This window comes from Contarinia nasturtii, unplaced genomic scaffold, assembly GCF_009176525.2.
Source record: "Contarinia nasturtii isolate CC-2019 unplaced genomic scaffold, AAFC_CNas_1.1 Cnas_scaffold_414, whole genome shotgun sequence".
Lineage (NCBI taxonomy): Eukaryota > Metazoa > Arthropoda > Insecta > Diptera > Cecidomyiidae > Contarinia > Contarinia nasturtii.
In genome coordinates, this window is record NW_022197768.1 from 2,416,024 (window position 1) to 2,437,339 (window position 21,316).

At 32.4% G+C, this 21,316-nt stretch overlaps 6 protein-coding genes and 1 long non-coding RNA gene across 11 annotated transcripts in view; 4 read left to right on the plus strand and 3 right to left on the minus strand.

The window, feature by feature from the left end:
- LOC116338721 (F-box/LRR-repeat protein 2) overlaps window positions 1-1,530 on the plus strand; it is an 8,777-nt gene extending 7,247 nt beyond the window's left edge. For both annotated transcript variants that reach the window (XM_031764156.1, XM_031764155.1), the window contains exons 3-7: window positions 101-277; window positions 341-446; window positions 513-885; window positions 946-1,053; window positions 1,114-1,530. In XM_031764156.1, coding sequence (XP_031620016.1) covers window positions 101-277; window positions 341-446; window positions 513-885; window positions 946-1,053; window positions 1,114-1,345 — 996 coding nt within the window. In that variant the 3' untranslated portion in view covers window positions 1,346-1,530. The remainder of the gene's footprint in view (window positions 1-100; window positions 278-340; window positions 447-512; window positions 886-945; window positions 1,054-1,113) is intronic.
- Window positions 1,531-4,027: 2,497 nt separating this feature from the next.
- On the plus strand, window positions 4,028-5,097 carry LOC116338837. 2 transcript variants are annotated; one of them, XM_031764345.1, is made up of 5 exons: window positions 4,028-4,273; window positions 4,336-4,480; window positions 4,540-4,651; window positions 4,713-4,882; window positions 4,948-5,097. In XM_031764345.1, the coding sequence occupies exons 1-5, from the start codon at window positions 4,038-4,040 to the stop codon at window positions 5,089-5,091; spliced, it is 807 nt and encodes a 268-aa protein (XP_031620205.1). In that variant the 5' UTR covers window positions 4,028-4,037; the 3' UTR covers window positions 5,092-5,097. The 2 variants fall into 2 exon arrangements, with proteins under 2 accessions (XP_031620205.1, XP_031620204.1); XM_031764344.1 differs by having other exon boundaries at window positions 4,713-5,097.
- Window positions 5,098-6,098: 1,001 nt separating this feature from the next.
- On the plus strand, window positions 6,099-8,017 carry LOC116338528 (probable cytochrome P450 9f2). Its single transcript, XM_031763860.1, has 3 exons — window positions 6,099-6,400; window positions 6,476-7,677; window positions 7,748-8,017. Exons 1-3 carry the CDS (start codon window positions 6,195-6,197, stop codon window positions 7,915-7,917), a joined length of 1,578 nt encoding a protein of 525 aa, XP_031619720.1. The 5' UTR covers window positions 6,099-6,194; the 3' UTR covers window positions 7,918-8,017.
- LOC116338665 (lysosomal acid glucosylceramidase-like) lies at window positions 8,007-8,586 on the minus strand. Its single transcript, XM_031764075.1, has 2 exons — window positions 8,582-8,586; window positions 8,007-8,490 (listed from the first exon to the last, which is right to left on the minus strand). Exons 1-2 carry the CDS (start codon window positions 8,584-8,586, stop codon window positions 8,007-8,009), a joined length of 489 nt encoding a protein of 162 aa, XP_031619935.1.
- A 282-nt stretch (window positions 8,587-8,868) lies between these two features.
- On the minus strand, window positions 8,869-13,178 carry LOC116338527 (PX domain-containing protein kinase-like protein). 3 transcript variants are annotated; one of them, XM_031763859.1, is made up of 9 exons: window positions 12,894-13,178; window positions 12,527-12,640; window positions 11,851-11,992; window positions 10,879-11,652; window positions 10,533-10,775; window positions 10,196-10,428; window positions 10,027-10,110; window positions 9,824-9,941; window positions 8,869-9,623 (listed from the first exon to the last, which is right to left on the minus strand). In XM_031763859.1, the coding sequence occupies exons 2-9, from the start codon at window positions 12,626-12,628 to the stop codon at window positions 9,472-9,474; spliced, it is 1,848 nt and encodes a 615-aa protein (XP_031619719.1). In that variant the 5' UTR covers window positions 12,629-12,640; window positions 12,894-13,178; the 3' UTR covers window positions 8,869-9,471. The 3 variants fall into 3 exon arrangements, with proteins under 3 accessions (XP_031619719.1, XP_031619717.1, XP_031619718.1); XM_031763857.1 differs by having other exon boundaries at window positions 12,779-13,178; XM_031763858.1 differs by lacking the exon at window positions 12,894-13,178 and having other exon boundaries at window positions 12,527-12,694.
- A 1,343-nt stretch (window positions 13,179-14,521) lies between these two features.
- LOC116338611 (transcriptional repressor p66-beta) lies at window positions 14,522-20,502 on the plus strand. The gene is made up of 13 exons (XM_031763999.1): window positions 14,522-14,900; window positions 15,682-15,961; window positions 16,081-16,244; window positions 16,368-16,678; window positions 16,766-16,860; window positions 16,975-17,090; window positions 17,162-17,266; window positions 17,405-17,744; window positions 17,839-18,163; window positions 18,266-18,482; window positions 18,673-18,832; window positions 18,917-19,060; window positions 19,143-20,502. The coding sequence occupies exons 2-13, from the start codon at window positions 15,811-15,813 to the stop codon at window positions 19,280-19,282; spliced, it is 2,268 nt and encodes a 755-aa protein (XP_031619859.1). The 5' UTR covers window positions 14,522-14,900; window positions 15,682-15,810; the 3' UTR covers window positions 19,283-20,502.
- Window positions 14,591-15,158, minus strand: LOC116338612. Its single transcript, XR_004200910.1, has 3 exons — window positions 14,946-15,158; window positions 14,847-14,885; window positions 14,591-14,749 (listed from the first exon to the last, which is right to left on the minus strand). It is a non-coding gene; the product is annotated as an uncharacterized LOC116338612 (long non-coding RNA).
- Window positions 20,503-21,316: the final 814 nt, after the last annotated feature.

Here is a 21,316-nt window from a genome sequence, read left to right on the forward strand (position 1 = left end):
AAATTCCCACCCCCTAAGAGTGAGCCTATTATATGCCCCACCCTGTAGATATATGCTTTTTATTTGGTAATGAAGTCAACATTTTTGCATTTTGCAACAGGTACTCCATTTGATTGGCACTTATGAAAAAGTCGAAGAAGAAGAAGAGGAAATCTACGAAGTCATAAATGTACACAAATTGAAATCAGCCACACCAAATCTCCGTGTCATCAATCTATTTGGCATAAATTTCATTGATGATTCACACATCGATGCTTTCAGCTCAAACTGCATTCAGGTATAAATCACAATGAATTCGATTTTGTTTTCGAATACATATTTTACACTTAATTTCATCTAGCTGGAATGCTTGGCGGTGAACTACTGTAACAAAGTGACTGGATCAACACTTAAAATGTTAATTCAACGTTCTAAGCGTCTAATGTGCCTCCTAATGAATGGAACAAGTAACACAATTTGCATGTTTTTTTTTTATATTGTGAAATTTAATTTGTATATTTGGATCGAAATAGGTCTCAAGTCGGAATACGTGATGCAAGTTGAGTGGGAAAAGTGTGCATTACAAGAATTGGATATCACCGCAACGGATTTATCAACTGAATGTCTTATTGATCTTCTAACTCGTATTCCAGCGTTGAAATTTTTGGCCGCCGGTCAAAATAATGGATTTAACGATTCGGTATTGAAAGCTTGGTCAGAAAGTGGCAAAACGGCACAAAGTCTCATCGCTTTAGATTTGGATTCATCAGATAATTTGACAGATGAGGGTATTCATAAATTCTTGCAACGACATGGACCACAATTACACGCTTGCGTACTGTCGGGAATGCCACATATCACCGATCAACTGTGGATGAGCGTCTTACCTATCCTGACAAATGTCAAGTGAGAACGCATCTCATTTATATTGATTGTTATCAAATGTGACTTAAATATTTATTTCAGAATCATTGTCATGGGAACAAATGAAAAAATTGGCGTTAATATTCATGTCGATCAATTGATGGATACGATCGCATCAAATTGTGCGAATTTGGAACGCTTGGAATTGAGGTGAACTACTACAATTCAATTAGCCCTAATAACTGTTATAATTATATCAATTTTATGTAGATGGGATCCAGAAAATCTTCGATTTTCGGACAAAAGTCAAAAGGCCATCGATTTATTCCGTGTGAAATGTTTGAAAATGAGATGCATGGTTTTGAGCGATGGACGTTATTATGAAACCGTTAAAGCGAATTTCGAACGGGCCGATCGTACCACGGTTGTTCGCACAACAACATGTTGCCGAGTGTCGGCATACCATTTGCTACGCAACTATGGCGATTTAGTTTTCAATTGATTAGTTTATTGTTACGTTTACTTTCTATACATGTTTTTGGTTGCTATCGAAACAAAACCTCCCACAAAAAAAGGTGAATGTCGACTTTTCGGTATTCTAAAAAACTGTATGGTTTTGTAAGAATTCAATTATTTTTGTCATCAAAAATATACAATTTAATAAATTCAAAATTATCACAAAAAATAGTTTTATGTCTACATCATTTTGGTCTTTTTACTATATATTGAAAATAGCGATAGCTGAATTGTAAATGCGTTGATGAAGATGTGTTGCTGTGTTGCTGGTTTGTGAGCGATTCTCTCTCTTCTTTTGAAAATATAATAAAATAAGTAATAAAACCTTTTTTCAGGTAGCTGTTTGGAATTATCTTTAGTTCGGAAAAATTGCCGACTTGAAATATGAATTTGTCTGCCTCGATGTAATATAATGTGTTAACCGGATTAACTTAGCATACATTTTGGACTTTTTAAACATTCATTAGCAAAATCATCTACACTGGTCTCATCCTCATAAAAAAAATTCGCCTTTTTAATGTGTATCTTATGGACTAAGAAAAGAATGGCTTACATTGAAGAGAATTGCTGTAATTTAATTACATGAAAAGAAAAGAGATGCACTTTATGTGAGCGTCTCATTAAACACATGATTGAAACATTTGGTGACTTGAGCCAAATGTTCTTTGAATATCTTTGTCTAATCTCGAAACATCAAAGACTAAAGTTTTGTACCAATATTCTCTGCATGAACATTGTTCATTGAAATATTCTAAAATTGGTAAATATTGTCGGTATCTATCACTTCGCAATTCTAGAAAAAATGATGGCACATAATTGAAAATTTCAGGAAAACGATATTCAGAAATGTTGTATAAAGAGATTAGATATTTTTGGAATTGGGACAGTTGTTACTCAGATCTCAAGCGTTTTAAGTCATTTTAAAATTTAAATAAAACTAAGGAAAAATAAGAAAAAGTGTTTTTTTTTATTTAATTGTTTTCGTGCTACAGAATCCGTCTTGTTTTGTCATTTTCTTACAACATGAAATTCATTGCGATTTTTTTATTTGCAACAATTGTTTCCATTCAAGCAAAACATTTATTTGATGATGAAAAAACAAAATTTTTCAATTCAGATAATTTTTTAAATACGATGGATTCCATTGTTTATGGATTTTATGATGATCGGATTAAAGTAATTCGGGAACATAATATCTTCGATTATCAAGGACTTATCGATGAAAAACAAAAGTACGTATATTTAACTTTCTATATTTTATTAAAAAAAATAATAATGTTTCAATGAAATGTTCAGAACATACTTAGAAAATTTGATGAAGGAAGTTCACTTATGTAATAATGACGCACGAAGAAAAATCAGTCAACAAAGAATACAATTCGCTGCTTTGGCACCTTTTGCTTCTACATTAACTCAACTTGATAAGTTCCCTGAAATGACGGTAAATAGTTTCATATTTTTAAATCCATTGTCTATTAATTTATCATTTTTATAACTAAGATCATCGATAGAATCCAAGACTACAATTCTGAAATCGAAGGTTTCTCAAAACTTCGCGAACATATTGAAAAACTCATTAGATCGTTAATTGTCCCATTGAACCTATTAAAAAGTAAGTTTTAAATAAACATTGAGATGGACTTTGGCCAAATTAATATCTCAATTGAAATACGTCTTTCTCTTTAGGCTGTAATGATAAGAGACACCTCTAATCAAACATATGTCCGAAGGTATACAAAATGCTACCGCTGAGGCGAATGATTTATTTGAAAATAAATTGTTTTATTACGCAGAGCCGGAAGAGATGTCAGATTTAGAGAGAAATATGAAACGTGACATAGAAAGTTCTAATGTAAGTGTTTTTTTCATTAAATTATAATGCGAAAAATTGTAAATTAATAGAAATTCTTTTGCTAGTTTTTGCTGCAAATTTTGGAGTCGATGACAATTATTGATGTTGAATGTCAAGTTAGACGAGATGATTTAATTACAAAAATGAACATTTACATAAATGCCTTAAACAATATTAAAAATACTACTATTAGAGAAATTACTATACACGTACATGTACACTTTTTTTTCATTTCATACAATATCGTTGAATCATTAATACTGGACAAATAAATTTTATCAGTTTTTTCGTAACTGCAATATCAGCTATGAAACTGGAGCATTTTTATTGGTTCTTTTCTGTAAATATCAAATTGCATTTGTGGCTTGATTTGTCGGCTACGAGTATAAAATATGCATATGTTTATAAAATATTATGACAATCATACCGAAAATCTTCACAAATGAATCATTAATGATGTGACTTGTTTTTGAATGAGTCATTCTCAATATACCTAGTTGAATTGAACATCATTGCTTGTAAACTACTTTGCTATCTAGATTTAATGTACGCTGAATGTGAACATTGCCATTTTTTTATGTATTGTATATATTCCGATTTTTGTTTTTGGTTATTGAAATTGTATAGTTTGATGACTAAACACTGTTTAGTAAACAGAAGTGAACCCAAACCCCTTTGGACGGTTGTGTAAATAAAAAAAAAACATAAACACTTTCCAGCATTCATATGAAATTAAATAACTTTGGACGGAGACAGTTGAATTTGATCGCTTGAAGTATTAACAAGATAAAGAAAAACCCTAAAATCAAAAGGAAACATTGTCAAAATGAAATTCGTACTAATTCTTTCGTTGGCAATAATTGTTTGCGCCTCACAGTCAGGCAATACTGAAAATCTAATAAAAATGTTTTTAGTTGAAAATAGAAAAAATTTGTTTGAATCAGCGAGAAACCAATTAAATTTGATGGATTCCCTTGTTTATGGATTTTATGATGATCGTATTAACGTAATTCTGGAACATAATATCAACGATTATCAAGGACTTATCGATGAAAAAACCAAGTACGTATATTTGAATTTTTATTTAATTTAAAAAATAATAATTTTTCAATGATTTCATTCAGAACGTATTTGGAAGATTTAGTGAAGGATGTACAGTCCTGTAATAATGACGCACGGACGAAAATCGACGAACAAAGAACAAAATTGGCCAATTTGGAAACAAAATTTAACTCAAAATCTGAACTTGATATGTTCTCTGAAGTGGAGGTAAATAGTTTGATATTTCTAATCAGATTGTCTATTAATTTATTACTTTTTTTATTAAGTTCATCATTAGATACGAAGACTTCGATTCTGAGAACGAAGATTTAGAAAAACTTTGCGAACATATTGATAAAGTTGTTAGATCGTTATCTATTCCATTGGATCTTTTAAAAAGTAAGTTTTAAATAACCATTGAGATCGAATTATCTCATTCGAAATGCATCTTTCTCTAAAGGCTGCATTGATAAAAGTTCTACGCCTGCAATCAAACAAATATCGGAAGGAATGCAAATAGCTAACATTGTGGTGATGATTTTAATTCAAAATCGAATCTGGATTTCGGCAAAGCCAGACGAGATAGAAGATTTGGACAAAAGATTGAATAGCGACATAGAAGGCTATAATGTGAGTGCTTTTTTTAATTTTTATCATATTGATAGGTATATTTTGAATTTCAATTGTTTTACCAGTTTCTTCGGTCAAGTCTCGGCCCCATGGGAATTACCGATGCTGAATGCCAAGTTAGACGCGATCATCTCTATGCAATTCTTGAAAACTACATGGTTAGTATAAGAAAGATTAAAGAAAAATATACTCACGAAATACGTGAGTGAAATTAACCGCACACTTAATTCAAGTTTTCTATCAAACAAATTCTATCGTAACGGCAATGTCAGCTATAAAATTGAAGCATTTTTAATGTTTTTCTTTTTTGAAAATATTAAATTACATTAGTACCTAATGAAGGGTCCGATGAAAAACAATTTGTTTTCAAATAAAGTTTTAAATTTTGTTGAAAGCGAACAGGGGTAATGTAGTCGTTTTTAATTTTACTGTATAGTATATAGCCACGATTTGTTGGCAGCAGACAATATATTTAGCTGTCGTCATCTGGATATTACAGCCCATCTGGATATCGTCAGCAGATGATACGAAGTGAAAACAATAGAAAAGATTGTTATATGTATATAAGCTTGTTAAATACTGGTACTACTATAACTATTGTTTTCACTTCGCATCATCTGCTGACGGTATCCAGATGAGCTGAAATATCCAGATAACGGCAGCTAAATATATTGTCTGGTTGGAAGTCTTGCAAATTTCAAAGAATATTGACTGTGTTTAGTCCAAAGTATGGTTCCATAAGATGTAAAAATTATAATGTTGAAATGAATGTGGAAAGATCTTAGATTTCAATATGGGAGGTATTTTATCCTTTTATAAGCCAAAATAAAGAGAAAGTAAATAAGAAACCATGTTTGTGTTAACAAATGATACAAATTTGAATAAAATTAATCAAAATAATAGTAATTATTGATAATTACTGAGAGCAGAGTCCAAAAGCTGATTTAAAATAAACAAAACAAAAATAAAAATCAACAAAACACGCAATAAATCTGACACATGAAAATATATAGCGTTTGAATTTCGCCTTGATTCGTATTGTGCAATAATAATACAGCGATGTGTCTATGCAATAACAGACACTTAAACTATATTTATCAGCAACACAAACATGATTTAATTCGACGCTTTAAATTAATCAGCAACATTTTCCTCCTATCTCATTCTCTGTTCAGTGCAATTCGACGTTTACATGATCTCACTATAGTTTAGAACAAGCCAACACAGTATTAATACGCAGTTCAAGTGATATACATCGTCATTATACTTAGCTGTTCTACTTGTTTTTTTCTTCTTCTTAATTTTATTCAAAATGTTGATTGAAATTGTTTTGTTTTGTGCGACTGTGCTGTTTTCATGCATTTTATATAAACTATATAAAGTTGATCGATTTCATTTTGAAAAACGAAATTTAAAATATCGACCACTATCGTACAGTTTGAGCAGTTTACCAAAATTTTTCATTCTAACAGCACCCGAAGCAGCCCAACGAACGTATACTGCATTTCCAAATGAATCGTGAGTGTTTAATCTGTGTGTTCTTCTCGTGTTTAATCTTAAACGGATATTTTCGATTTTTAATTTAATTTACAGAATATACGGTATCGTTGGTATTTCTGGTCCTGCGTATGTCGTTCGTGACCCAGAATTGGTAAAACAATTTACAATCAAAGATTTTGATTATTTCGAAGATCATTCCACATTGGTCGATGAACACAGTGACAAGCTCTGGGGAAATTCGCTGATTATGTTAAAAGGTAAAAAATGGCGCCAGATGAGAGCGACCTTGAGTCCGGCGTTCACTGGTACTAAAATGCGAAAAATGTACAAACTGGTGTCCGAATGCGTCGAAGAGGTTGTCAAACATTCAAAACAACGCAATGAAAAACTTGATGTTGAAGCAAAAGATCTATTCACTCGATATACCAATGATGTGATTGCATCATGCGCTTTTGGCCTAAAAATAAATTCGCTCATCGAACCAAATAATGAATTTTATTTGAATGCCAAAAAAGTTTCAAGTTTTAATAATCCAATTGCGGTGGCAAAAATGCTGTTGCATTTGATGTTACCAAATATAGCGCGGGCATTAAAAATTCGAATTGTGAATCCAACCATATTCAAAAGTATCATCTTAGATACGATGGAATTTCGACAGAAAAACAATATATTTCGTCCAGATATGATTAATATTATGATGCAAGTACGTGACGGAAGCTTAAAACATGACACTGAAGATGCAAAAGAGTCACCCGAAAATTTTTCAGTGGTTCAAGAGTCTGATGTGGGAAAGGCAACAGTGAATATCGCCTGGAACGACGATGAATTAGTCGCACAGTGTTTTATATTTCTCGTAGCAGGTTTTGAGACCACGTCAAATATCCTATCATTAATGGCCTATGAACTGGTTATTAATCAAGACGTGCAACAAGAATTGTATGAAGAAATCGCTGAAATGGATAAAAACCTTAACGGCAAACCAGTTGATTATGATGTATTGCAGAAATTGAAATATTTCGATCAAGTTGTGTCGGAGGTTTTACGAAAATATCCACCTCTTGCACAACCAGATCGCCTATGCGTCAAAGATTACGCATTTGACGATGGCAACAATTTGAAATTTACAATAAAAAAGGGATCCAGACTTTTTATGACCACCTATGGAATTCATCATGATCCAAAGTATTATCCAAATCCAGACAAATTTGACCCGGAGAGATTTAATGATGAAAACAAAGGAAGTATAAAATCGGGAACATATCTTCCATTCGGAATTGGACCGCGCAATTGTATTGGTAAAGTAGAATATTTATGACCTATTTTTGGTGTCAACGATTTGTATAAAATATTTTTTTAATCATTTAGGTTCCCGTTTCGCTTTAATGGAGATAAAAGCCATTTTTTATCATCTACTTTTGAATTATTCTTTGGAGGCGAATGAGAAAACCGAAATACCATTGCAATTAAAACGAACTCCCATTACACCGTGTGCTCGAAATGGAGTACACTTGCGACTTAAACCACGCATCACATAAAACTTATGATATTACTTTAATTGAATGTTTGCTAAAAATAAAAGTTCGAGTACTTCTAATAAATAAGCTTTATTTTCCAATGTTCACATTTAGCACGAAATAGCACTGTCTCGATTATGATCGTAAATATGTATTTTAATATCGGAATGTCCAGACTCTTTCAACGCTGGCACAAGATTATCTACCAGCCAATCGGCATGATTATCGGCCTCCGGTTCATTACCAGTTGATATACCCCAAATGTTCATACCGTCATAGTTCATCATTTGATAGTAAGCGGGTATCAATTGATTATCAGTTTTGCAATACCATTGATGATTTTGTTTCATCCAAATTGGAGGCGACCACGAAGCACCCAACAATAAAATATCAATACCGTTTCCTCGAATTTGTTGCATTTCTTTAATTGCAGCATTACGGATTGTATCGCGTTCATTTAATTTTGTGAAGTTCAAAAGTTGCAAATCATTATCTGAATCCATCACATACGTCCATTTTTCGAGATAAAAATCTGAGCAACCAATTGGTATTCGTAACATATTATGTCCGATGCCGGTTGCCGTTGAAAAATAGCTTTCGTAAAAATGTTCATTCAGTTTTGGCGAAAATCTACTTTTCACTTACTATTTCGTAGTTTTTTTTATAAAAGAAATTTTATCCATACTGCATATTGTAACAAAATACGAACCAGTTCAATTATGGATGATAGTATCTCTTATGATAGGACTTTGGTAATTTACTTTTTTCTCTAGAAATCATATTTTTGTTCTTCTTACTTGTTTTTTATATCGAGGAATCATTCGAGCATCTCGTCTGCATGGTAGACACGTTGTCCAAGCACATTGGATTTAAAAGCGTAAGAGCCAAGAATTCGCGATTTACCCCCACAAAATGAATTACAACAAGTTTTAACATTTAATACTGTTACATTTATTACAAATATATTTCACAATTAGACATTTAGTTTGTTTTTTTGGTCTTGGTTTTCTTCAATTTTTTTTTCTCAACATAGATTTGTATTCTTTTGTTTACATTTAACACATTTATTTATGGCTACGGAATCAATTTCATCGAGTTCTTATTTCATCTTTTTTGTGCTTTGGCACATAATTTCCATTTAGCAATATCAAAAAAAAGCATTTCTTCTGATGGTTTTTGCTAAAATATCGTGAGCTTCACAAAACATTGATGTCTTAATATTATTAAATATATGAATTTTGATTTTTTTTGTTAATTTTGTTGTTTTTTTTTTCTTTGTTAAGTATTATATAGAATTGTATATTTGACTGTATAATTTAGTAGTTTTCTTTAGTTTTTATCTGTATATAAATTCTAAAATTTCACATTGATATTCACGATTAAATTTTATTTTGGTTTTATTTATCTCTCTATGGTGATTCCATTAAATAAATATTTGTTGTTGTTTTTTTTGCGTGCATATCAGTTAAGATTCTTTTTAGTTGTTGATAACATTCAATGTGTTAGCTTTATATGTAATAATTTATGTTTATGTCGAATCAATGTTTTCGTTTTGTATTTGTATTGTTTGTATTTTTATGCTAGCTTTCTTAGTGCCGATTTATCAAAATTACAAATTGAGTTAAGTAGCGCAGAGCGATTTTCACCGGTTTCTTGTCGATTTGGCGATTCCGTTACATTCGACATCGAGGTAGATGCAGCTGATGCTACTGTACTACTTATATTACCTGCATGTGTATGGTCGCACGCACGCATACAATTTGAAAAGTTTAAAAATAATATGTTAGAAATACAAAATCGATGACCATACAAAATCGGCAAAATGGTATGAGAAAATGAAAATGTCATTTGATATGATAGCAAGCATAAAAACGTTTCGTGTTCAGATATGTCAATGGTTTTTAGTTTGTTTCTTTTTTTTACTGACCCGTATTTACGGACACGGAACTGTCGGATCGTGGCATAACAGTTGGTGTTGGATTTGGCACCGAATTTAGTTGTAATGAATTTTGTTGTCGCAATTTTGATTGTTTTTGCTCGGCTTTCTAAACATTTCAAATGTGAAACAAAAACGAAATTAAAAACAAAACCCAAAAAACATAATAATTAACTAGAATGACGACTACTTACAGCTTTCTGATGCTTAATTTTCCGTTTTTCCTCTTCAGAACTCATGAGTTCTTGAACTCTGACTAGCCTTTTTTGATTTTTCACCTGATTTTAAGAAAATAATTAACAATTAATATTAACATACCATCAAATTTAAAGGCCATAATGCTTGTGTTCAGTTTTCACTTACAGATTTTTGTTCATCGCGAAGACGTTGTTCGGTTTTTTGTGCAGCAATTTTAATGTGTTCTTTGGCATTATTGGTTAATTTAAGTGTGTGTTTGGTGGCATCATTTCCGCTCATGTATTGCTCGTGGAATTTTGGTACGTTTTCATGCCAGAACGGATGTTGAACCAGACGCTCCAAACTCGGTAAACCAACTTTACAAGCATCTTTCGATAATATCGATTCGAGTAGCTCTTCTGCAACAACACAATTGAGACAAATGAAAATAAACACAAAATTTAATTGAAATTGATTGAATTTGTGTACATCGATTGGTGTACGATTTATGTTGATTACGTACTCAATGTTTCCGATGTGCATTCAATGGGTTGACGAATGATTGACTCTTGGAGTGGATAACCGAATGTAAGCTCGTATAAAAGATGTCCAAAGCTATACACATCGATCAATTCATATGTGTTAATTTTGCTGTGTTGTACGAAAAACGGACGATAAAATGATGAAACGCCAAGAACGAAATTCTCAATGTCAACCAAACGTGCAACTCCATCAGCAATTATCACATTACCAGCATGTACGTGACCTTAATACGGTGCGAAAATAAATTAACCAAATGAAAAAAAGAAAAGAGTGTGAAAATGAATTTATGTTCAATTATGCGTTTCAATAACAAACCATGAACTTACCACAAGGAATTCCTTTGGAATGTAGAAAAAGCAGTGCTTCCAAAATTTGTCGACCATAAATGGCAATGTCTTTTATTGACATTGGTCCGCGGCAACGTCCAATTGGATTGCCATACTTTTGTAAAAATGGATTTTTTGGCGATGTTCCATATAGCAAATCCTTTAGGCTTCCTTTCGAATAGAAATTCCGTATAAATAAAGCGCCACTGTCATTGCTTGCCATATATTCGATTGGCATTATGAACGGATGTTGTATGGTGGTTAACATTTTAAGTGTAGCATGAATTTCTTTTTCGTCGATATATTTGTCTGGACCGTATTCACTCCAGGCCAATGTTAAAAATTCAACACCATCCAAACATTTTGGTTGATTTTCCAGTGATAAACTGGCCGCTGTCGATAATAATTTTGCATGCGATTGTGAACTCGATTTGGTCAATGTATGTTTACTTGTGTGACCGCCACTACTGCCGCTGCCACTTGTTTGTGCTGTTGAAGTGTTTGCATTTAATTTTTGTGTCACTTTAAAAAAATGCTTGCGAATGCGCCATCCAATTAGGCCTAAACTTTGGCCAAGCGTATATGCACCTTCGGTGCGCAAACATAATGCCGCATTTTGGACCGCAATATCGTGGAATGATTGATTATAACTTTCCGGATCCACAAATTTCTTTGCCGGAAGCGATGATGCCAGTATTGGATTCATTAGTACAATGTTTATATAATTTTGCAAAGCCAGTCGTCTTTCAGCTATGAACTCTGGGCGCATATTACCTAATTACACACACACACACCATTTCATATAGTTTGGAAAAGAGTAAAACAAAATCAACACAATATTCGCTTAACAATTTTAGTTTCACATTAGTTTGGCATTGAACACTTTTCAATTCTAAATGTAAATTATTCGACACACAAAACTTTGTAACTTTTTAACTACTTTTCCAAATGGTTATGCACACAACAACTTACCAACAATTTTCTTTCCAGGTAACGGTAGGTCAATACCGGATATTTGTAGTTCTTTATGCAATGCCACAAATTCATTGTATCTTCTCAATACTCGCCATGTATTTTCTTTCGAAATACCTCTTTGCACTCGAAGCACATATTCCTTTAATGAAAATGATAAAATAGACAAAAGCACAACCAAGTTTTACTAAAAATATGATCGCAGGACAATAAACAGAGGGTGGAAAAAACACTCGAAATAAATATCAACACGCATATCATTTACGATGGCATTCTCAATCAAAAAAGAAGAACTGAAAACTATTTATACATTTGAATCATTAAATCTTCTGACGCATTTGAAAGCATAATGGAATTCTTAATTGAATCTATTTCGTTGACGCAATTAGTTTTGGTTTTAATTATGGTTCTTTGGTTTATTTCATCAAGTACGTAGAACACGATCTAATGTCTAATGCATAAAGGCTTTATTAGATTATGTCTTTTTCTTTCACCCGATAAAATGCTGTGATTTTGTTTTTTTTCACTTTGTGTTTGGGGCGAGTCGTGTGATTATTAAATGCATTGATCCGATACGGTCACTTTTTTTCACATAATTTCTAAGTTATCGTTGGTTTTCTTTTCATTTTTATATAATAATCGGAACAACAATAACAACACAAGTGATTCTGCTTACCGTGTGTCCGTTGACCTTTTGCGCTGTTTCAATGGTACATATTAAATTGTGTGTATCATCTAATGTTGATTTTTGTTTGAATTTTCTTTCGAATATAGCCATACATAAAAGATGCTACATTGTTGAAATTCAATTACAGGCCGAAACATCGTCCGAATACAAATTAAAAAAAAAAACATAAACAAAATCAAATAATAATAAATAATCAAATCATATGAAAATGAGAAGCAATTAAAATCAGAAGTAACGAACCAAAATAACGAAAATTGGGAGTAAATAATGTGTTGTAGTTTGCCAAAAACAAAAAAATAAATAAATTTGGAATTTTTTTTACAGATAGAAAGCGAATACAAATACGACGAAATACACAATATCGTTGCGAATTAAAATTGATCCAGTGCGAAAATTTTCTTCCGTGATTTTCCCCCTTCCTCTCTTCGTTTTTCTTTTTGTTTGGCAAAAAATACACACAGTTTATTTTGCACTGTTTCTGTTGTGTGCAACTATTTTTTTTTTCGTGTATATATCAAACGTATTGATTTTTCCTTCAATTCAGCAAGTGCCACTGCTGTGTGCTTCACACGTTACTGTTGCTGATGTTTTTGCTTATACTGGTATCGTTGTGGTTGTAAATACTGTTTTTGCTTCTTCAATGTGGATATTTATTTTGGTGTTTCAAGTAGTAAAATTGTCAAAACCGCTGGTTTGACAACACTATTTACTACACGCACAAGCAAAACCATGACATTTTACCTCATACCATAGTGTGATTGGCATGGTTCACACGTACAATGACATTAATCGCCGCTTACACTTTAAATTCATATTTTAAACATCGAAAATATTTACATTTTGTCAAAAATCCATGTATAACATATAAAAAGTTAAGTTCTTTCATTTCTATTGCATAAGTTTTGCCATTTCATTTGAGCTGATAAACATATTTGAGTAATATGAATGCCGATTTCATTGAACGATTCATTGAGATATGAAATATTTTTTATTATTGATCAGTTCAGTGGCTCATATAGATATTTCTTCTTTATGATTGATTTTCATCGGATGATTAGTTGACTCAGTAAACAATTGGAATCATTTAAATGCATTAAATCTGTTTTATTTTTAATCATGTCTTGAAAATCAGAATATTTCTTATCAATAAATGTGAATCGAAAGACATGTCAGAGCTGCTGTTGTTGTTTTTTTATTGTTTCAATCATTCGAGTGATGTCGATGTCAAAACGGTACATACACACAATGCAGAAGCGAAATTATGACATTTCGCCATGTTCATTAAGCAATGTATGTTAGGAATCGTTTACACGTACAGTAAATAGCCGATGCGTTGGAATGCCGCCTAACCATTTTATTAACAAAAAAAAAAAAACATAATTTTTCCAGCACCGATTTCTTTTTCATTTTATTCAAATTAATTGGTTTAATGAGTGCAATAAATTTTATGTGTAAAAAAAAAATTCATTCAAAGAGAATGAATGAGCGTGTGAATGCATTGGTCAGAGATAAAGGCGGCTTGTTATTGTTCACATTATAAAATGTCATATTTTGTGTGTATGTGTGTGTGTGTGGTGTAAATGTCTATTACCATTTGAAATGATTATGTCAGCGCGCTTCGATGCAAGTGTTGTATGTGTGTGTGTTTGTAAACGATAGCCATCTCTCGGTTCGGTGATTATGTATGCATTGGCAGTTGGAGGCGCTGCAAACGTTAATTCAGCCAAACGCACGCACTCACACGCGAACACATACACATAGAAATGTAAATACAAGAGAAACATTGAAAACTTACAGCATATGCTACGCTCACAAACGCATCACAAGTCTGACATCTTAGTTTTTACCATTTTCTAAATTCTCTCGATTGTGTGACAACTTCTTTTTTTGTTTCTCCACATTTTCATGCACGTAGATAAATCCGATTGAATCGAAAAAAAATTTTTTTTTTTCTGTATTAATAAAAGTTTATTGTTTTTTCGGTAGATTAATAAATTAAAAACAAATAACAACAAAATGGAAACGATAAATAACAAGTTGATTAAGTGAAGTTCAGAATGTAAAGCGCATGAAAATGTTTCAATAATACGATATCTTGACGACTTTTAACAATTGAGCTCACCAATATTTCCTTTGGCATTTTCTCCTCAATCTTTTTTTTTTGTATTAGCCTTCTTTGGTTTGGGTTCAATTAGTGTACATATAGTTTGTCTAGCATTAAAACAATAAAAAAAAAAATAATATTGTATAGCGTATACGTGTTTAATGTGTATTTGTGATTTCGGGCAAAATTATTGCTATTACTTACGTCGCCGTTGCTCGTATGTGTGTTGCGAAATTTTAATGCCTATTTTAAAAAAAGGTAAAAAATTTTTTTTTATTCAAATAAAAGAAAATTGATATTTACAGAAATTGATCAGAGTGAACATTAGAAGTGCGGTTGCGTGACCATTGAAATGATTAGTTGATGCAAATGTGAAATTTACTCTCTCAATTGTCCGATTGTGTCGATGATATTCCAATGAACATTTTCCCCATTTTACTCATTAAAAATCTCTTGTGTTCAGTGTATGTGCGATAGTGTGTTTCGTACAATTTTTTTTATTACTCTTCGCGTTTTTGGTTCAAATCAATGATGTTAGATGGTATTATGTATTAGGCTTAATGGGTTGGTATGCCACCATTCATTACATTTACATATTTTATTTTTCTCTTTCTCTCTCACTCTCTTCGTTTTGTGTTTTATATGTGATTCGTTTCGATTGTGCGTTAATGTTAAAACTCGACAAAACTCGATATGATTGGTATCGTGTTCTAATAGAAATATATCATCATCTATGATCAATATCAATTTAATCGGTTGAAAATTCATTTTTTTTCTCTTTCTGCTGTTTCATTGTTTCACAAATTTGGAAATCGGAATATCCTCACTATATGTGTATGTGTTAATGTATGCGTGTGTTTTTTTTTCTCTCCTAAATTCTGATTAATAGAATTTCTTTCTTTTTTAAATGTGAATAATGCAAAAATTGAAGACCCGATAAAGTGATGTGTTTGCATTTTTTTCTCTTAAAGTTTAATATTTACTGAAATGTATTTTTAATGTTTTGTTGTTTTTTTTTTCTCTCTGGTCATTATTGCAGTGAGTTTTCGTAAAACAATTTCAACAGCAAAAATAGCATAAACAACTTATTTTGAAAAAACGAAATAGAACAACATACACAAAAAATAGACATAAAAATTGAGCGTAAGAAGTTAGAGAAATTCCAATCATGGAAAAAATGGAAGTGGACGACGTGGTGGATTTGAGCATGGGAAGAGATTCGGCGGTTTCTCTATCAAATGCAACAGTACGTGATTTGAGGGCATTAACTCAGAATGCCGGCTTGACTATCACACCGGCTCCACCATCCGTCAATAATGGTATGTTCACTAGCGAACCATCTATCGCTTTTTGTTTTTGAATCAAATCAAAATTTAAATTTACTGACGCACGTTTTATTTATCTGACATCGAAAAAAAAAACAACAACAACAATACAGAGCCATACAGTAGACGCGTATTACGGCCAAGAACTGAACCAAAATCATATGCCGAAGCACCTGATATAGTTTTACTGCCAGCCAAAATAAATGGCCGCCAACAAAACGGCAACATTGACTCGGATACAGATGATGAGGAAATGCCACCTATTATTGCAATTAAGGTAAATAAATTGAAAAGAGAACGCAGATATGCGCGCATCATCACAAATATAGTATAAATATTGATTGTTTTTCTTTGTGATTGTTCGTTTGTGTTTCGCCAACCATTGTTTTTGGTTTGGCAGGAATTATCTGCGGCTGAAATATGGGAGCGAGATAGAGGACTGAGAAAATTGAGAGAAGAACTGAGAAATGAAGAGACCAAATTGGTTTTATTAAAGAAGCTGAAGCAATCACAACAAGTGATGAAAGAGAATTTAATTGTAACACACACAAATGCTTCAAATAGTTCGAATCCAATAGTTGAGATTCCGGCCGCTTTGTCACTTTCATCCAAAGGTTCATTAAGTGTTACACCTGCACCACCACCTTCGTCTTCAAATCTTCAAATTACAGCTCATTCAAAATCCAACCGAAATTCATCTCCTTTGATTAGGTAAACAAAGCGAAAACAATTCCATGACTTTTTCTTATTTATTTTACAATGCACAATATAAAATCCATTTGGAAATTCGATTTGCAGACAAACGGCTAGTAGCAGCGGAAATTCAAGAGCAAGTGTAAATGCTTTACCACCAACTCGTTCATCATTGCCAGGCGGCGCCACATTAACGCCAGGTAAATTCAATTGTATAAATTCAAACCAAATGTTAAATATTTACATTTGACACACACACACACACACACACACAAAGAGCAAATTTAAAGGTATATTTTTTTTTGCTTTTATAGGAGGACCACCATCGCATCGATCATCATATGGACAAACTCGAACTGGTACTAATTTGACAATAACGCCATCTGTAACTATCACACCAACAACGGTTCCGCCAAGAAAAGATGTTATGGTAAGATTTAATTCGTTACTTCGATTTACATGACAAAAATGAAATGCAATTTAATTTTTTCATCTCATTAGCAAATTAATCTATTGGACAATGCCTCAAAATTGAATCAAGTAAGCAGTTCAGTTTCAATAACTCCGGCCCCACCGCATATATCCAACAACGATCAGCTGAGCAAGGTAAGTTCAATGAACTGAATTTTGTTTATGCACATACACTCCCTCTCTATATAGCGAATTATCTACTAAATGCTTTTATGTTTACATGTTTTTTTTTGTTTGTATCTTTGTGATTATCAATTTTGTTCGTTTCGTTAGAATGACCGATCGAGTTCTCGAGAAGAGGCTCAAACGCCGGCTCAACGTCAAGCGGCTGCAAAATTAGCATTGCGCAAACAATTAGAAAAGACTTTGTTACAAATTCCACCACCAAAACCACCACCACCAGAAATGAACTTCATTCCAAATCCAAGCAACACGGAATTTGTGTATTTGCTTGGTTTGGAAACGGTTGTCGACTATCTGACAAAAGATAAAAGTTCACAGCCACCAATTCAACAACCATACCGTTGTTCGCAATGTAAAATTGACTTTACGCCACTATGGAAATGGGAAAAACAAGGCAAAACTGTCAATGCTACCTTTACAAATGCACCAAGTAAGTGTCTTATCAAAATCAATCACAATGAGACTATTAATGATTGTGTTAATTATTCTTTATTCAAAATGCTTTTTGCTTTCTCATCCACCAGTTGGCAAAGATTCAAAGATTATATGTGAGCAATGTGTTACGACGAATGTTAAGAAAGCACTGAAGGCTGAACATACGAATCGACTGAAAACAGCATTTGTCAAAGCACTGCAACAAGAGCAAGAGATCGAACAACGTTTGGCAACGCAAAGCAGTCCCTCACCCACATCACATTCATCGCATTCGTTCACACAATCACCGTCTGTAACGGCAACACCGGTTACAATAACACCACATCCGGCTCCAGCTAAATCACAAACACCCACACAACGACCGACGCCACCTCTGCCACTTCCAAGCAAATCGGCCACACCGCCAACATCAAGGTACAATACACATTTTCCGATGATTTAAATTTCGTTGTCACTTGAAGTGGAAAAATAATTAATTTGCATCGGTGTTTCATTTTCATTTCTATTTCATTTCAGACCGTCACGATCACAACAGCAATCTTCTTCACAACAATCTGCAATTCAACAAGCTTCGTTGGCGCAATCATCGTCATCATCATTGCAACAGCAGCAGCAACAACAACAGCAGCAACAACAGCAGCAACAGCAACAACAACAATTACAACAAAATGAGGCTGCAAGTACGGCTGCTGCGGCTGCCCAACTGAATGCTCTGGCCAATCTTGGTTTGCAGGTACTTTTTAAAACTCACGTCTTATCTTTTTCTTTTTATTTCAAAATGACGAGCAAATGGACCTGTTGACTTGATTAAGTCAAACGGAATAATTCAAGCTCTCTTAACGATCTATCAAGCAGTGAACGGTTTTAAAATGTAAAATCAATTTGGGATGATTTTTAATACTATATTTTTAAAAAAAATTCAGGTTGGAAATATTGGTGCTCTAGCTGGTTTAGGTCAATTAGGCGGTCTTGGCTTAGGAAATTTGGGCAGTCTTGCCGGACTCGGTAACTTAAGTAACACACAAGCAGCACAAGCTGCACAGGCTCAACTTGCAATGGCAACACTACAACAACAATTTCTACGTAAATAATTCACTAAAATTTTTTTGCTTGATCGTTTTTTATCAAAATAATATTTGTTAATCATTTGGTTTTTTATTCATCTAGGTTTGCAACAAGGAATGGGCGCCGGAAACAATGCTAATGCGGCTGCGGCGGCTGCTGTAAATGCTCAATTATTGGGCCAATTCAGTCCAATCCATCAGTACATGTATCAATTACAAATGGCACAAGCTCTTGGAAAGAAGTCATGTAAGTCTCTAAAACCGTTTAAAAAAATGCAAAGATACGATTTTGACAACATTGTTTTTTTTTTTTTTTCAATTTCCAATAGCCTCGTCCAAAAACAATGCGCCCAATTTTGATATTCGAACATTGGCCGAATTTCAGCGTCAAGTTTTATTAAATGAATTAGCGCAACACCAGCAACAACCATCGGGTTCAAGCAGTCGCCAAAACAACTGGAAACCATAACCATTTGGTGTGACATAGAATTGATATTCTAAAAGCATCAAATTAAAAATCATTTTACTGCAATAGTCTTAACGAAACAACAAAGTTTATTTAAACAAAAAAAAAAAAAACGAAGAAAGAAACAAAAAACAGAAATAGTAAGTGACCAAAATCATTGCTCGAAAATATATGATTTTAAACCTTTTTTTTTATCTATCGAGAGAAGAAGAAAATGGGAGATTGTAGAAAAAAATCAATTCTTTTTTGTTCACATTATTATATTTAAATTTCCACAGAGAAGAAGAGGGAATAGAAATAATTTTTAGGAATAATTATAATAACCAAGGCATGTGTACAAAACAAAAACAAACAAACAAAATATTCAATACACATAATATGTCGACTTATCTCATGAATTTTGTACATAAATGAATAAAAAAAATAGTTTTTTTTTTGGTGAGAGAATAAGTCCCATACACTATGACATTTTTATGGAATACACAGTGAAATGTTGTGGAATGCACGCACGATTTTCAGTGAATTTTCGTATTCCACTTTTACGTAATTGTTCACTGTTTGACATACATGCAAAAAAAATTCTCTGTAGAAAATTAAAGAAATGTTGACGAAAAATTTTATTGACGAAAAAAAAATATCAAAAAGAAGATTGAATCAATTGATAAAACTATTTTATAAATTTAGGACAAACGCAGATAGTATGTGGAAAGAAAACTGACGAAAAAAATTGTTTGAATTTCATATGGTGCATACCATATACAAGCGAGAGTATCCTGATCTGAGATGGTTTATTAATGAAAGCAAACAAATAAAAAAATGAGCATAATTTTAAAGAGAAATATAAACATATAGTTCACATTCATTCTGTATCTCTCACATACAATCACACATTAAACGATTTGTACCACTCGCACGATAAGTACAGCCTTGCATAAAATATTTAATTGTATAACAGTGGTGCGTTGCGTTTTTGCTCAATTTCGCAATGGAAATAAATTTTCTTTGATAATTGTAATATTTAATTTTTGCCTTCTTCAAATTCAACAAATTGATTGGCGTAGTGATACCATATATATATATTTTTTTTCTTGATATGCAAACGACAAAATCAATTGACATTTTGAATGAGTTTGTTTTCGGTATCGATTACTGTCTAAATGAGGTTGTAAATCACTAAATGCATTGAAATAATAATTATAATATTGATTTAAAAAAAAAAACAACAACAACAACAACAAAAATTTTCAAAAAATAAAACACAAAAAAATTATAGTAAAAAAATATTTAACTTAAGTAGGTGTATAAGATTTGCCGATATATATAAATATATATATATAAGCTAAAACAATAACTAAAATCAAATAAATAAAAAAAAACCGTAAATTAATTTCGACCGCTATCTCTCGCCACTCCCCCTTCTATCCCTCTCTATCTCCATCACCTATTGACCTATCTTTTTCTTATGTGAAACGCACTTCGGAAAATAGGCGATTAAAATAATGATATAAATATAAATAATATATATGTATATGTATAATGGACACATTTTCACCGCCACAACCACAACCAACACATACAATAGATACATAATTCTCGTAGAATTTAACGAAAGGAAAAAAAAAAACATTTTTAAACATCCTCAAAGTTCATAGTTCGTATAACATAGACATGTTTTTTTTTCGTCAAATGATGCACCCTTTTTTTGATAAATTGATGTTTAGCATTTAAGTGAACAATTTAGAATATAAATGTTTATACCATTTTGTGAATTGTTTTATTCTTTTTTCTTGGTATGTCCTTGAATTTTGAGTATTTGGATCGCCCGCACAACGAATCATGCAAATGTTGGTGTGTTTCGATTTCGGTTGATATTGTCTTTTTTGTTAATCAGCTTGGTTCCTTATTGCGAAGATGATTTGGGGGGTCGATTTTTAACCACTTCAATAAATCTGGATCTGAATATTTATTTCATCAATCATATATTTTTATGGTAATGAGAAATAAAAGGCCGAGTCTTGAATTTTTTTAAATTTTCCT

Bases quoted from the DNA above. Each gene is read 5' to 3' on its own strand.
- LOC116338528 (XM_031763860.1), top strand. From the start codon at position 6,195: ATGTTGATTGAAATTGTTTTGTTTTGTGCGACTGTGCTGTTTTCATGC. The intron at 6,401-6,475 runs GTGAGTGTTTAA...TTTAATTTACAG, and splicing joins ACTGCATTTCCAAATGAATC to AATATACGGTATCGTTGGTA. The intron at 7,678-7,747 runs GTAAAGTAGAAT...TTAATCATTTAG, and splicing joins TGGACCGCGCAATTGTATTG to GTTCCCGTTTCGCTTTAATG.
- LOC116338527 (XM_031763859.1), bottom strand. From the start codon at position 12,628: ATGGCTATATTCGAAAGAAAATTCAAACAAAAATCAACATTAGATGAT. The intron at 10,429-10,532 runs GTACGTAATCAA...GTGTTGTTGCAG, and splicing joins ATGCACATCGGAAACATTGA to AAGAGCTACTCGAATCGATA. The intron at 10,111-10,195 runs GTAAGTGAAAAC...TCTTAAAATCAG, and splicing joins TTCGCGATGAACAAAAATCT to GTGAAAAATCAAAAAAGGCT.
- LOC116338611 (XM_031763999.1), top strand. From the start codon at position 15,811: ATGGAAAAAATGGAAGTGGACGACGTGGTGGATTTGAGCATGGGAAGA. The intron at 17,091-17,161 runs GTAAGATTTAAT...TCATCTCATTAG, and splicing joins CGCCAAGAAAAGATGTTATG to CAAATTAATCTATTGGACAA. The intron at 17,267-17,404 runs GTAAGTTCAATG...TCGTTTCGTTAG, and splicing joins ACAACGATCAGCTGAGCAAG to AATGACCGATCGAGTTCTCG.
- LOC116338837 (XM_031764344.1), top strand. From the start codon at position 4,038: ATGAAATTCGTACTAATTCTTTCGTTGGCAATAATTGTTTGCGCCTCA. The intron at 4,274-4,335 runs GTACGTATATTT...GATTTCATTCAG, and splicing joins CTTATCGATGAAAAAACCAA to AACGTATTTGGAAGATTTAG. The intron at 4,652-4,712 runs GTAAGTTTTAAA...CTTTCTCTAAAG, and splicing joins TCCATTGGATCTTTTAAAAA to GCTGCATTGATAAAAGTTCT.